Here is a 14,335-nt window from a genome sequence, read left to right as displayed (position 1 = left end):
TAGGTACTGTTCGTGTTGCAGCTTCTATGTTTTAACTTTTATATCTAATCTCCCTTTGAGGATTATATTTTTAGTATTATATATCTATCCCAGCATCCAGCTAGGGGTGAAGCAGCCTCAATGGGCTCCTGAATTTCTCTCTATAAATTACTCCACACATTATTTTAAACCCGTTTGGTAGGACTGTATGAAGCCTCATTGGCTTTTTCTTTTTTTAACTTTTCAGACCTTGAAGCTCAAAATCTTAGATTTATCATTTAATAATGAAGGAATTCTAGGGAATAAAGTGTAAGGTTAAATAACCCCATAATGTGGCATTTTTGTAAATAAACAGAAAGAATCAGCAAAGCACCATGAGTACCTTACCAAGCATTTTTATGTTTTACCGACAGATGAGAATATTTTAAACTGTGGTGTCCTTGGTCCTCTCTGACCTTGGTTGTTTTCTTGCACATGTTTCATTATCAAACTAAGTTAACATCATCAGTGCTAATAGGTGATCTTGTTTTATATACTAGTGCAGGGGTAGGCAGCTGTTCTGTACCAGCCTGCTACCGGCCCTGCAGAAAAGGCAGGGACAACCCCTTTTACAAGAAGGCAAGAGGCTGGAATTACGCCTGCCAAATTTATTACCACAAAAACAAACAAGACACGAACCAAGAAACAGGAGCTTTAAGAAACAGGAACTATCCAAGCGGTTGCCTTCAGCAAACCAGCCCTCCCACACATTCCCCTTATATACAGTTCAGGGCGTGGCTTCTCTCTGCCTCCTTCCGAGGAGCCCCATTGCCTTCCTCTGTTTACTCCTAATTTAAATTTAAATTAAATTTTAAATTTTTTAAAAATTTTTAAATTTTAATTCCATTTATATCCCGCCCTTCTCCGAAGACTCAGGGCGGCTTACAAACTTAGCAGTAGCCTTCATTCTATGTATATGCCTGCTTATTAGGGCTTTCGCCTCCCCCCCCAAGCGGCATTATTACAAAGTCAGCTTAATTGCCCCCAACAATCTGGGTCCTCATTTTACCTACCTCAGAAGGATGGAAGGCTGAGTCAACCTTGAACGCAGGAGGCGTTCAAGGACTGCCTCCTGCGTCGGGCGTCCTTGAACAGGGCCAGCTGTGGGTCATCTTCATCCACGCTGTCAGGCTCACACAGCTGGGTCTCCGTGGTGACCAAGTGGGAGGGGCCTGGCTGAGGGCTCTCATCAGCAAGATCTTCAACCCCCTCAGCAAGGTCTTCAACACCCCCTCCTCCTCTGAGTCGTCCGACCCAACTGCCGAACCCACAGGCTGACCCTGAATCACAACAGCAGCCTTGACTTTTTTATGACTCGTGGACTGCTGGCTCAGGAATTCTGGGAGTTGAAGTCCACGAGTTATAAAAGAGCCAAGTTTGCCTACCCCTGTACTAATGGTTTGCTCTGTCAGTATTGGAGGGAGTAGTCTTGGTGATTCCTTGGACTGTTGTTTATTGTTAATTAAACAAGTTAGCAGTAAATAGTCCAAGAAACCTTGCTTCCTCGGTTTTAAGTACTTGTTTAATAGGACCCTTCTAATTTTAAATACACAGAAATAAGAATTGAGCAATTGATGTAAGGACCAATTACAACTGCACTATTATCTCCATCCCTCCCTACTTTATTCTGAAGTTGAAAAGAAGGGAGAAGGTGGTTTGGTAGATGCATGACAAACATACCCCAAATTTCTTAGTCATGTAGTATTGAACCCATAAGCTTCCTTTCATTCTTTGCTCTGTAATAAGAAAAGGTTAGGCTTTTTAAATCACTACTCAGTACTGTAGTGATTTTCTGAATTTTTACTTCTCTTCTACAAGAGTTGCAGTATGTCACCTCTTGAACAGCTGCTCTCTAGTGGTGATCAGAAGATTTCTATTACATATTAACCAATTAATAAATATTGGTGCAGAGTATTCTTGGGGAATTGGGGAAGAAATGGTTCTATCATTCTTCTACTCAATTGACCAGGTGTTCAGCGTCAGGAATGAGAAATCAGATTTGAAATATGTGCTTTGGACTTTAAATCTGGTGATCATATGCACAACAAGAGGAGAACACAGTGGATATAAAAATGTATGTCAGTATGCTACAGAAAGGAAGAAACCACTGTTGATTGGTAGCTGCATCTTCTACATACAAAACAGAATTTAGAATTTTATGAATTCATATTTTAAAATATATTTAAAAGCATCAAAAAGATTATGCTCAGTGCCTTCAACCATCCTATAACATAATCAAGATGTCAATTATAAGAAAGGTTTGGTGAATGAAGTTGAATAGCTGGCCATCTTGAAGTCATGTTATCATATGTTAACATAGACTTGAAGAAGAGATATGTCCATGTCATAAAATAAAACAACAAAAAATTATCTCTGCTAAATAATGAAATATGAAGTTAAGATCCAAACTATAACTCCAAATATAAGCACTATCTGCTTTTTCTATTATATTTTATTTAGCAATTGAGTATAATAATTTTAATTTTAAGACATTAATAGGATTTCATAATATTTTTATTGTAATGCACATGAATTGATCTTTTTTCATTCTAAAAGCACAGTTCTTTTTCTAATGTACATATTGCATGCTGTAAAAAGTATTAAGAAATCATATATACAGTCCTTGAAAAATTATCAATCTGTACTAAAAATAAATAATAGCTATTGGGAATTAAAGATGTGCAGCATTTTTTATTATTTAATTTATCATTCTAAATAAAATAATTCTGTACGTGTTCTTACCTAATTCAAAAGATGTGTTTGAAAATGGGTGCACTATAAAACAGTAACTTTTATATTTCATTCTTGCTTAATTTTTTAAATGCTGTTCCTTATATTTCAGGAGGTATTGAAGCAATTGCAAGGAAGTATTGAAGATGAGGCAATGGCTTCATCTGGTCAGATTGATTTGCTGGAACGTCTTAAAGGTAAACGTGGGAGAAAGCTACACTAGTTAGCAAAGCAAATATTTTCCATGAATTCTTTCTGTGAGATCAGACAGGGTGAATGAACACTGTGAGCCAAAGATATATTCTGCCCCCCTGCCACGAAAAAAATGTTTCTCAAATTATCACGCAAATATGAAAACTCTGGCAATTTAACTTTCATACTTATAAAGTTTATATGTTTAGATATAGTAATATTTAGTACTGAATAAATTTCCATTCTGGCAGCTTGAAAACATGTATTCCTTTTGTGAGTTTCCTAATAAAATATTATTTAGTAGAAGAGAAAAGAGCTGAATAAATCTAATCCAATTGACACTAATTTTAATTTAGTAGGAAAAAATTTCTGTCTTTATGAAATATTAGAAGATTTGTTGCCTACTTTTATCTTTTAATCTGGAAGAAAAATTCACCAAACTCTACTGACAAACTGGGGCAAGTAGATAAATTGATATATCTTGTTGGAATATTTCCTAAAGACAGAGAAATAGCTGGAGAAATTTTAAGAGATACAAATACTAGTAAAAATGTAGTGGTAATAGTATTTTTACAGTGTTCTTGTGTGATTTCTGTTTCAATAATCTGTCAAAGCTTATGCATTAAAAACAATTGCAAAGAAGGGTAGTGGTAGTGTGAAGACAGATGACTTTATGTGAGGAATGAATGCTTGTTAAGAAATGAATATGTGAATGCAATAGAAATGGGTACCTAGAAAGAAATAATGAAAGAAGAAAAGAGAAGGGGAAGAATGGTTCTGAATTGAAAAAATGTGTGTTCAAATTACAGGATGGTTGAGAGAAAGGTGACTATTGAAGTGTTTAAAGAAAAAAGGCAGTGTATGAACCAGCCAGTGAACAGACATGGTAGAAGGATAGTTTTCAAGGACAGGAAGGCATGGACAGATAAGGGAGAATGCTGGGGCAAACTAGATTAAGCAGTATACCTTTTATTTTCTCTTACTGATTGCCTTGAGATTTTGGGGGGGTTTTTTTGTTTATTTCTTACAGGTGGTTCTCAATGTATGACTTGTCATTTGGCGACTGTTCAAAGTTACAGCAGACCCCAAAAACTACTTACAACCCAGTCCCAAAGTTATAGATGCCGGAGCTCCCCCACAGCCATTGACCCTTACAGCCAGCCACATGCACACTGCAGTGCCCCCCCTCTCTATCTCCCCTGGTCCTTGCAGACCCTGGGCCCACACCCTCCTCCTTATTTATCTTTCAAAGATCTGCAAAGCTTGGGTTAAGGAAGGAGAACAGGCCATTCCATTGCTGGGTCATGTGATACAATCCTTGTAGAGACTGCCATTTTCCGAGTAACTGCATTGAATTGTGGCCACCCAAAAAATGGCGGCTGTTTCCAGGATCATGTTGTGCTGCCCAGCAACGGAGCAGCTTTCTTTGTTTCCCTAACACAAGTTCTACAGCATTCCACAGCTGCGTTTTGCATTGAACTGTGGCCATTCAGAAAATGTTGCCATTTCTGGGATTGTGCCATGCTGCCCAGCAATGGAGTGACCTGCCCTCCTTCCCTAACCTAAGCTCCAGAGATCTTTGAAAGGCAAGTGTTCAATGGCTCATGTGGGGTGAGGAAGAGAGAGTGGGTCCCAGTGGATGGGAAGCAGGCCCAAGGCCTGCAGGGACCCCAGTGAACAAGAAGCAGAGCACAGGATGCCCTGGGAGTGGGGAGGCCTTGGGAGATCTTGGGCAGGGCCTGTGCTAGCCTCCTAGGGCAGACATGTCAAACACAAGGCCCGGGGGCCGGATCCGGCCCACGAAGTGGTTTCATGCGGCCCGCGAAGCCATCCTGGAAACAGTGAGGGAACGGCCCCCACTGCCTTGGCCCTGGCCCAGAGACCCTCCTTCTGCCAGAGACCCTCAGATCTGTCCCACTCCTGCCCAGGCCCCCATAGGCACCCTTGATGCCAACGATGTAGAGCTGGCCATGCCCACCCAGTAGGCCATACGCACTCTAGCCATGCCCACCCAGTAGGACACGCCCACCCAGGCCATACCCACCCGGCCCCTTGAGGGCAACCGCAATGCTGATGCGGCCCTCAATGAAATTGAGTTTGACACCCCTGTCCTAGGGCCTTCCCCTAAGGTCCCCCTGCTCTGATTAACGACCCATGCATTTGTTTAACAATCACATCAGGAGAGCAAAAATGAGGGGTTGTAAGTGACGAGATCATGTGGGTTCTTGACTTAATGGCTGTCACAACTTCCTACCACAGTGGGCATGCTCCATTATGTTAGTGAGTCAAGAACAACCTATATTCCTTTTCTGCCTTTTGAATAACATTGCTTACCTAAACAGGGAATGGTATAATAGAAAAAAAATCATACAAGACTTTTTTCTTGTTAACTTGACAAGTTTTCTTTTTTTTTTTCTGTTCAGAACTGAATTTGGATAGCAATAACTTCCCTGGAGTGAAGCTAAGGCCAAAGATATCCATGCGTTCATACGGAAGCAGAGAAGGATCAGTTTCCAGTCGATCAGGTGAATGCAGCCCTGTTCCCATGGGATCATTTCCCAGAAGAGGTTTTATGAATGGAAGTAGAGAAAGCACTGGTTATCTAGAAGAACTAGAGAAAGAGAGGTAATTTTTAATCAATCTGATTTATATCAATCTGAAACTTTAAATTAGTTGTACCCCTTCCTTCCTTCCTTCCTTCCTTCCTTCCTTCCTTCCTTCCTTCCTTCCTTCCTTCCTTCCTTCCTTCCTTCCTTCCTTCCTTCCTTCCTTCCAATAGCAGGGCCCTCTGGAACGATTCTGGAGTCTGAAAGAAAGGAAATCTGGAGGGCTTTGTCAGGGGGCTGGGGGTAGCGCAGAGTATGACACACCAGCAGAGACAACTTAGGCATTTTCTGAATTTTTGACATGCTGAATAAGTATGAATTTTATGTATTGTTGAAATTCTGAGCAGCTGTGAAACATTATCTTCCACTTGAAAAATAACAAGTTATTAAACTGTAGATAAAAAGACAGTATGAAAATATAAAATTTAAGATAGCCTTTTCTAATTTTTAAATTAGTATTCCCTAACCACATATTGATACTGTTAAGTAACAACAAATTAGAATGTATCAATCCAAATAAATCTACAACACTATCAAGATTAACATCAAATCAAGATGAGGCAAGATTCAATTAAGATGAGAATGGAGTAAGCATAAGTGATAGAATATTGGATTTGCATTGGGGTGAGGGTACATTTAAATTTGTACTCTGCACCATGAACCTCATTGGCTCATCTTAGAGAAGTTCATGGATGATTATGGAAATCAAAAATGATTCACTTATATAACTATTACCTGTCATATATTGGTTAATGTAGAGTAATAAATGATACAATCCTTGTTTCTTCATCTCTAGATCTCTCTTGCTTGCTGAGCTTGAAAAGGAAGAAAAGGAAAAAGACTGGTATTATGCTCAGCTTCAGAATTTGACTAAAAGGATAGATAGTCTTCCTCTTACTGAAAATGTAAGTGGTAACAACTGTACACATATAATAAGTATTATTTAAATTAAAATGTACCAGTTGAGATACGACATTATTTCAGATATTTTAAGGACAAGATTAAAGTCTACAGAAATATATTGGGAATATTTTTTAACAGTCTTCAGAGCCTTGGTGGAGCAGTGGGCTAATGCCTCCTTAAGTAACACCAGCTGCCTGCAATTAGTGCAGGTTCGCATCCCACCAGGCTCAAGGTTGACTCAGCCTTCTATCCTTCCGAGGTAGGTAAAATGAGGACCCAGATTGTTGGGGGCAATTAAGCTGACTTTGTAATAATGCCGCTTGGGGGGGGGTGTGTGAAAGCCCTAATAAGCAGGCATATACATAGAATGAAGGCTACTGCTAAGCTTGTAAGCCGCCCTGAGTCTTCGGAGAAGGGCGGGATATAAATGGAATTAAAATAAATAAAATAAAAATAAAATATGTTTATAGATTTTTCTCAGTCTTTCTGTGTATCTAGGTATGTCATATTGGGAAAAGGACATTAATTAGCTTTAACCTTTATAAGCATTGGATTCACATACTTAAATTTCTTTAGTTTATTATGGGATATTAGCATTATTCTTCATTGGAAGTATTGTATTTCATGTGTTTTTTAGTTTTCATTGCAGACTGACATGAATAGAAGGCAATTGGAATATGAGGCAAGACAGATCAGAGCTGCCATGGAAGAACAACTTGGTACATGTCAGGACATGGAGAAGAGAGCACAGGTAATCTCTTCTGCACATCAGTTCAGTAACAATTTATTAACAATTCAAAGGTGTACCTGCCAGAGAAAGTGCCTTTGTTTTCAAATGATATATTTAATAATTGTGCAGTAAAATTAACAACTGTGGTTCAAGAAAAAAACTGAGAACAGAAACAGTGGTATTAAATACAGTACAATACTGACATAGCATGAAGTGACTGCTCAATTTCGCTCAAAGAAAAGTAAAATAAGTTGCTTATTTTTCTTCTTACATAATCTTTCTCTTCTTAGTACTTTTGTCTGTCTGTTCCCTGCAATTCCTTTTCTCACTCTTCTTACCAAAGAGAGATATGCCAGCAGATATAAGATCTCTCTTATATGTACAGGTAAGGGAGATCAAGGAGCCACTGGATTTCTTAGTTTAAAGGTTTATTTTCTTTCATACTGACAGGATTGACCAAAACAATGAGTCTATGGAATCTATAGTCAGAATGAACCTGAGATCTTCTCTTTTGAGGAAAGGTTAAGTCTCAAAAAGGATCCTGAATTTTATCAGCCTGTATATAAAAAGGTGTGTTTAGAGTTGAGATCAGTTTTTAAGGCATTATAGACCAGAATGTAGAATAGCAGTATAGCATAATGTTGTATTCAACTTCTATATTAATAACATGGTAAAATGGTTAAATAAATCAAATTACCACCCCAAAAAAATAGGTGATCGAGGCAGATGATGCTGTGATCCTCTCCAGGACACCTGTAGGACTCAAAACAGCCTTGCAAGCCCTCGTCCAGTATTGTAATTACGGTAAACTAGACATAAATTACCAGAAAACCAAGGTTATGGCCTTTGCGAAAAGGCCAAAACTCTTTTCATGGTATCTTAATGGCCATATTATAGAGCGAGTAACCACCTTTAAGTATCTAGGGGTGGTCATCCATGCCACCGGATCGAGAATATGCGGCTGCCTCTGGCTGAAGATCAGCGAATGCTATTCTCAATTTTTTCTGCACAAAGGGAGGATACTATGTTCCTGCCACAATTTACTTCTTTCAGGGCAAGTCGCTAGCACAGCTTCTTTACAGGACCTTGCTCGGACCCTCAGCTTCGTGTTTCACACCATTGGAAAGAGTTCAATACAAATTTATTAGAGCAATTCCCCAGATGTTTTGTCTCAAATGCACTTCTGTGCCTGGAGACAGAATTGATAAAAGTCAAAGCGAGAATCTGTATAGCTTCTTTAAATCTTTGGCTAAAACTTAATTTTTTTTCGGCAAGGCCTTGCTCCATTAATCCTCCAAGACAAATTCTCCTCTTCATGGATCAGGGCCATTGAAACCTTGCCAAACTAGGTTTCTCTGCAGCCTCAATACTCAAGTTGAACTACGAGCAAGCAAAACAAACCTTGCAACAAAGGGTAGAGGACATTGAGAGGCAAGTGGACTTGGGGAAAGCTTTCTTGTTTCTGACTCCAGACTATACTAGATATGTTGTTACTCCTGCCAGTTATCTTAGGCAGTTGGAGACGGAGAAACACCGGAAAGCATTTTTGCTTACACAGTGCCATGCGCTTCCATCAACTGTCCTGCACGGCAAGTATAAAAAAATACCATTGACTAAAAGACTCTGTTCCTGTGGCTCAGGAGAGGTGGAGACAGTGGTGGGATTCAGCCAGTTCTCACCGGTTCAACAGAACCGATAGCTAATTTTTTGTTGCCCAGGCCCAGAATGGACTTCCGGAAATGGCATCCACACAGTTCACTTATTTGAATCCAACCACTGGGTGGAGACCATTGGACACATACTCTTTTGATATTCTTTTTAGAGAGATATTTTTAAAGATATTTTTAAAAAGCATATCCTCCCAATAATCAATAGGTGTCCTGGCTTATGTCCAGTGGCTGCTTAAGGACGAATAGACGGTGATTAAAGCGCAGGTGGCTAGATTCTGCACAGCAGCTCTGGGGATTCGTCAGAAACACGTGATTAATCCACCATAGCTATTTTACACAACTAATGCAGCAAACCCTTTTGCATTACTATTCTTTTGTATTTTATTTATTTAATAACTATGGGCCTCACGGTTTAAGGACTGATATTTTAGTATAGTTAGGCCATGTGTAATTGACAGATTGGATGCCCAATTGTGATTTCAATATAGATTTTATGTGCTATTTATGATTTTATTCTAGAATTTTTAACTCTGAATTTTTAACTTTCTTTGACTGTAGTAAACTTGACTTGAGTATCAGTAATCTTTCAGCAATAAAATATAAAAGAGGATATTATTAGAATCATCTGCCAAAAGATTCTAAGCAGATTCCTATACTCAGCAAAAAAAAAATGAATGACTTGAGGCGTATTAGACAATTTGAAACAGGTCATTTTTAAGGATATTTTTTAATCACCAGTAGTTTGATTCACATGGATTGTAAAAGAACATTGGACTATGAAAGGACTGTAGATTTAATTTAATTTAATTTAATTTAATTTATTGAGATTTTTATACCGCCCTTCTCCCAAAGGGACTCAGGGCGGTTCACAGGGCATAAATATGAGCTTAAGATGTAGACTAAATTTCTAGTATGTAGTACATATTGGCAGAGGAAAGCTAGCAAGAAAAAGTCTTAAGAAGACTTGATAAAGATTAAGGGTGTTATATGGCTGTTCTAGGGACGTGGTGGCTCAGTGGGTTAGGACACTGAGCTTGTCGATCAGAAGGTCGGCAGTTTGGCAGGTCAAATCCCGAGTGCCGCATAACAGAGTGAGCTCCTGTTACTCGTCCCAGCTTCTGCCAACCTAGCAGTTCGAAAGCACGTAAAAATGCAAGTAGAAAAATAGGGACCACTACGGTGGGAAGGTAACAGCGTTCCGTGCGCCTTTGGCGTCTAGTCATGCCGGCCACGTGACCACGGAGACGTCCTCGGACAAGCGCTGGCTCTTCGGCTTTGAAACGGAGATGAGCACCAGCCAATAGAGTTGGAAACGACTAGCACGCATGTGCGGGGGAAACTTTACCTTTTATGGCTGTTCTATAATCTAATGTACCTTTATTTCACAATATGCCCTTGTAGTCCTTCAGCAAATAGCTATTTGTATCAAGAAACAAAGAGATAGACTTGTTGATCTTTTTACACATACCCCCTCCAATTAGGTGCCCAAACTACACTCTTTATTTCTGCCCTCCAATCTTGATCCATTTAAATCACTTAATTTACTGCATACCTGGAAAGTGGTGACAAAAAATCTGTAAGTTTCTTACCTTATTGAGTCATTGCCAAGCTGAAGAGTAGAGAAAAAGAAGCAAAAAAAATATCATCCTGCAGCTTGTTTGCCTTGAGGAGCTGAAGAAAAAGTTCAGCTCTTAAAAAAAGCATCTAAAGCACAAATGTGGGCACCAAACTACAACAGAAGCTGGGTCCTAAAGGAAATCAGACAGGCAGTCAAAATCTTTGAAACCTTTGGGGAAAAAAGGATCAAGAAGTCTGTCCTCAGGTTATTTTTTGTTTGTTTATTATACTGGAAGAAATGTGGGTTTCTGGAGGAGGAAGGGCGTTAAACAAAGGAAAAGTTTTGGGAAGCCAGGGCAGACACCCAGCCTACAAGTGTGGCTTCATTGGCCAAGCATGGAAGCTTCTCTGGTATTGGAACACTGCAGTCAGCCTTAATCTAATTGGGTCCTTCTTCCCTGCTGGGCTGTGTTTGGCTTTGCAAAGCTTTTTGCTGCTTGTCTGCCTCCCCTATGATCCCAGCTGGGTGACCTGCCTCTCAGGGCCTCCCCACCCATGTTTTACTTCCTGCTTACTTAACAACCCTGGAATTGGTTTATCAGTGGCATCAGGGAGAGCAGAGTCTAGGGCACAGGTCTGCAACCCGCGGCTCCGGAGCCACATGCGGTTCTTTCAGCCGTCTCTTGTGGCTCCCAGTCCTCTGCCATGTGCAGTCCAAAAAAAAAAAAAATTGGGACTAAAAAAGTTCAACCAATCAATTCAAATATGCAGGGTAGGTGCATATCTCGCCTTGGCTCCACTCTTCAGTCAAACCCTGTTCTGCACATGCACGCATGTACGCGCATGTGCACACATTTTTTGCGGCTCCCAGTTTTTCCTTTTGTGAGGCAACCGGTTCCGAGTGGCTCTTTCACTGTTTCAGGTTGCTGACCCCTGGTCTAGGGGGTCATTAAGCAAGGCTGTCTCACTTAACAGTTATCATGACCTGCATCCATAATGGGCAGGCTCCATTACAGTTGTAGATCAAGGACTGCTTATTTATTTTCAACACATTTCCCTCTTTCCTCTTTCTGCTAGAAGAACCTTGTGATAGAGAAAGTTTTATGTTATATCAATTAAGTTTACAAATGGACAACTTTAATGAAACATTCATTTCCAGTGAACATTATTTAATTCTTGTCATTATTCTATTCTTTTTGAGGGAAAAACATATTTTTAGGATTAATTTTAGCTGGAAATAAAAGACCTTATGTATCACTTAAAGAGAACATTTGAATATCGATCTTTTTAAAGTGTTTTCCTAATGGAGGTGATCAGTGATCCTCCTCCTCCTTCTCTAGAAGGTTGTCTTAATTCAGGGTTATCTTCCTTCCTATATATAGCAATATATTCATTTCGAAGCAAGATCGGTAGCAAACAAATTTAATAAATAAATATTCTGAGTCAAACTTTACACTGCATTAAGAGCTTTTACATTGTAAGTGTCATATCTAATTTTTAAAGGAGAAATAATAACTGTGTTGTAATAGTTCTTAAACTTCATGTTGTTTCAGGTCCGAGTGGCTAGAATTCAACAAATTGAGAAGGATATTCTGCGTATAAGACAGCTATTGCAATCCCAAGCTGCTGAGGCAGAGGTTAGTTTTTGGTTTTTTTGCCATTTATTCAGGCATCAATGGGATAAAAAGAAATAATAGGAATTAACAGAATAATGAGCATATTCAATAGAAATAGTTAATAACCTATGCCAGTCTTTTAGCTTTGGTTAAATTGCAGCTGAGTAATATTAAATTATAATGGTATAGAAAAAAATGTCAAAATGCCTCATCTTGAGCTCAAAATAATCCAGTTTTGAGTTTGAACTGTTCTAACTGATACTGTTTTGTCTATCTTAAAAGTGTCCTAAGTGCAAAATTGCCCCATTTCAGACTTTTAAAACATTGTTTTGAGTTCAGAAGATAAACAGTTGAAATCTGTTTTGGGTTTGAAATGTTTTGCAAACCAGTATTATATTGTTTCAGTCAGACAAGAAGTTTGTTTAAAGTGTCTTTTCTTTTTTAATATGATACATTCAGTGCAACTAATAGCATGATCCTCCAGTCACTTAAAGAATCAATAGCCATACAAAAAAGTTGCCTCTGACTTAAAACAACATGCAGGCAGTCCCAGTTGTAGTAATTAGGCCACAACCTCTCCTGCCATATGCAAACTGCTTCTGCTTCAATACTCCCCCATCTCCCCACTATCGTTGCCCTTTTGTCCATCCTGCACAGCATGGCTAAGATGAGGAGGCCACTGAATCCTACCATTACCCTGAGCTGATCTTTTTTTTGTATATATATATATTTTTAGTAGTTTTATTACAATAATATCTTTAAAAAGCAACGTGGTGTCCAGGTTACAATGGTTCCATTTCAGACAAATACATATTATTACAAATTTCCAAGTTATAATCAATACTTCCTCTCTCTTTTTCCCTTTAATACATACCATCTCTTATCAATTTTCTTCAATATCTGGTAATGTAATCCATTTCTTATCTCATTTCCATATCCATATCAATTATACAATATTTAGAATAGTAGTCATTAAAATACCAATTTGTAAGGAGGAGAGAAAAAAAAACAAAGAACAATATAATATTCTTGTTTCTCATTTATAGTTTCCACATATTAAAAATTAACCAAAATTTCTTCCATTTCAACATTTAATACATCCTTTCATGTCTCTACATCCAAGTATATTAGTTACATTCTATCATTTTTAGCATATATACATCTTAACCCATATTTAAAAAACAATATTTCAATGTTAGTATTCATACATCTGTATTTTATTTTTTATTTATTTATTTAGTTAATCAGTATTTTTATCTACTCATCAAAACAATCTCTCGTAATTACAATACAATCCTGTCTATTTTAATATTATCTATTTCAGGCCTCTTAAAATGTTCATATTTCTTCAATCTTATTCTTACTTTCTTCCTTTGCCATGTCATTTTACGCTTCTTTGCCTCAGGGTCATCAAAGCATTCTTGTATTACTATATCATATTGAAGTGGCCCTCCAGTCTCCACCTTTGAAGGATTGAAGAATCTGCCAACAGCACCAAATCTTCTCATTATTTTCACCTCTTGATATAATTGTCCTGGTCCAAATAAACTTCCTTCCATATTTTCTCCATTACAATCTTCAAAAAACCTGTATTTGTTGAATATTTAATTCTTCTGCCAATGTATTTGACTGTTCTATTTCTTCTGTTAAGTTTTGTCCCAATAAAATATTAATTGTAGTCACAGTTTGAATTTGAGTTTGTTTCATCGAGATGCTTTCTAATTCTTTTCCAAAAGCTCTTATTTCATCACCAGCTGTAGAAAGGAACTGATAGGTTTGGTAAGATATTTCCCACAAAGCCTGAATTTGTTTTTGAAACTCTTCCATCGTGAAAATTCACATCTGGTGTTCAAGGTTACTCTTATCTTGTTTTTCTTAAATATTTTCTTGGTTTTTTTTAAAGAGAAAGTCAGATTGCAATTTCAAGTTTAGCCACTGGGTGTCCCCCAAGTACTTTGGAAATTCTTTTCTTTTAGTATTTCTTTCTTTAACGTTTTTTTAAAAAGCACCCCTGGGCTTGTTCGCCGCCTTTTGAAGGGAGGGTTAAATTTCCCCCTCCCTCTCCACAGGGGGGAAAGTACTTAACAGTTTAATTAGATGAAAAGAAGATGATTAATGTATAAGAGAGGAATCTTACCCCCCCCCGTCTCTTCCACACTGCTTTAATGTTGCCTGATGATAAGTTTGACTTTGGCTGTCTGCAGCCTAGTAACTGGCCATATTCCTATGGTCAGTCTTTTGTCCACCGGTACAAAGGGAATGCAGGCACTAACGGGGGGGTTGCTGCTCCCCCGCATTTCTGCAAAAGCCCCT

General features: G+C 38.5%; 1 protein-coding gene across 6 annotated transcripts in view; it reads left to right on the top strand.

Annotated features, from left to right (window-relative positions):
* Positions 1-14,335, top strand: part of APC (APC regulator of WNT signaling pathway) — a 74,974-nt gene that overhangs the window by 21,333 nt on the left and 39,306 nt on the right. For 5 of the 6 annotated variants that reach the window (XM_083351471.1, XM_083351469.1, XM_083351472.1 and 2 more), the window contains 5 exons: positions 2,861-2,945; positions 5,364-5,565; positions 6,343-6,451; positions 7,087-7,200; positions 11,960-12,043. In XM_083351471.1, the coding sequence (XP_083207597.1) occupies positions 2,861-2,945; positions 5,364-5,565; positions 6,343-6,451; positions 7,087-7,200; positions 11,960-12,043 (594 nt within the window). The remainder of the gene's footprint in view (positions 1-2,860; positions 2,946-5,363; positions 5,566-6,342; positions 6,452-7,086; positions 7,201-11,959; positions 12,044-14,335) is intronic. The other variant, XM_083351474.1, reaches the window with a different exon arrangement.

The sequence above is a fragment of the Vipera ursinii genome (genome assembly GCF_947247035.1).
Source record: "Vipera ursinii genome assembly, chromosome: 2".
NCBI lineage: Eukaryota > Metazoa > Chordata > Lepidosauria > Squamata > Viperidae > Vipera > Vipera ursinii.
The sequence above is the reverse complement of the archived record's forward strand: the minus strand, read 5'-3'. Positions and strand labels throughout refer to the sequence as shown.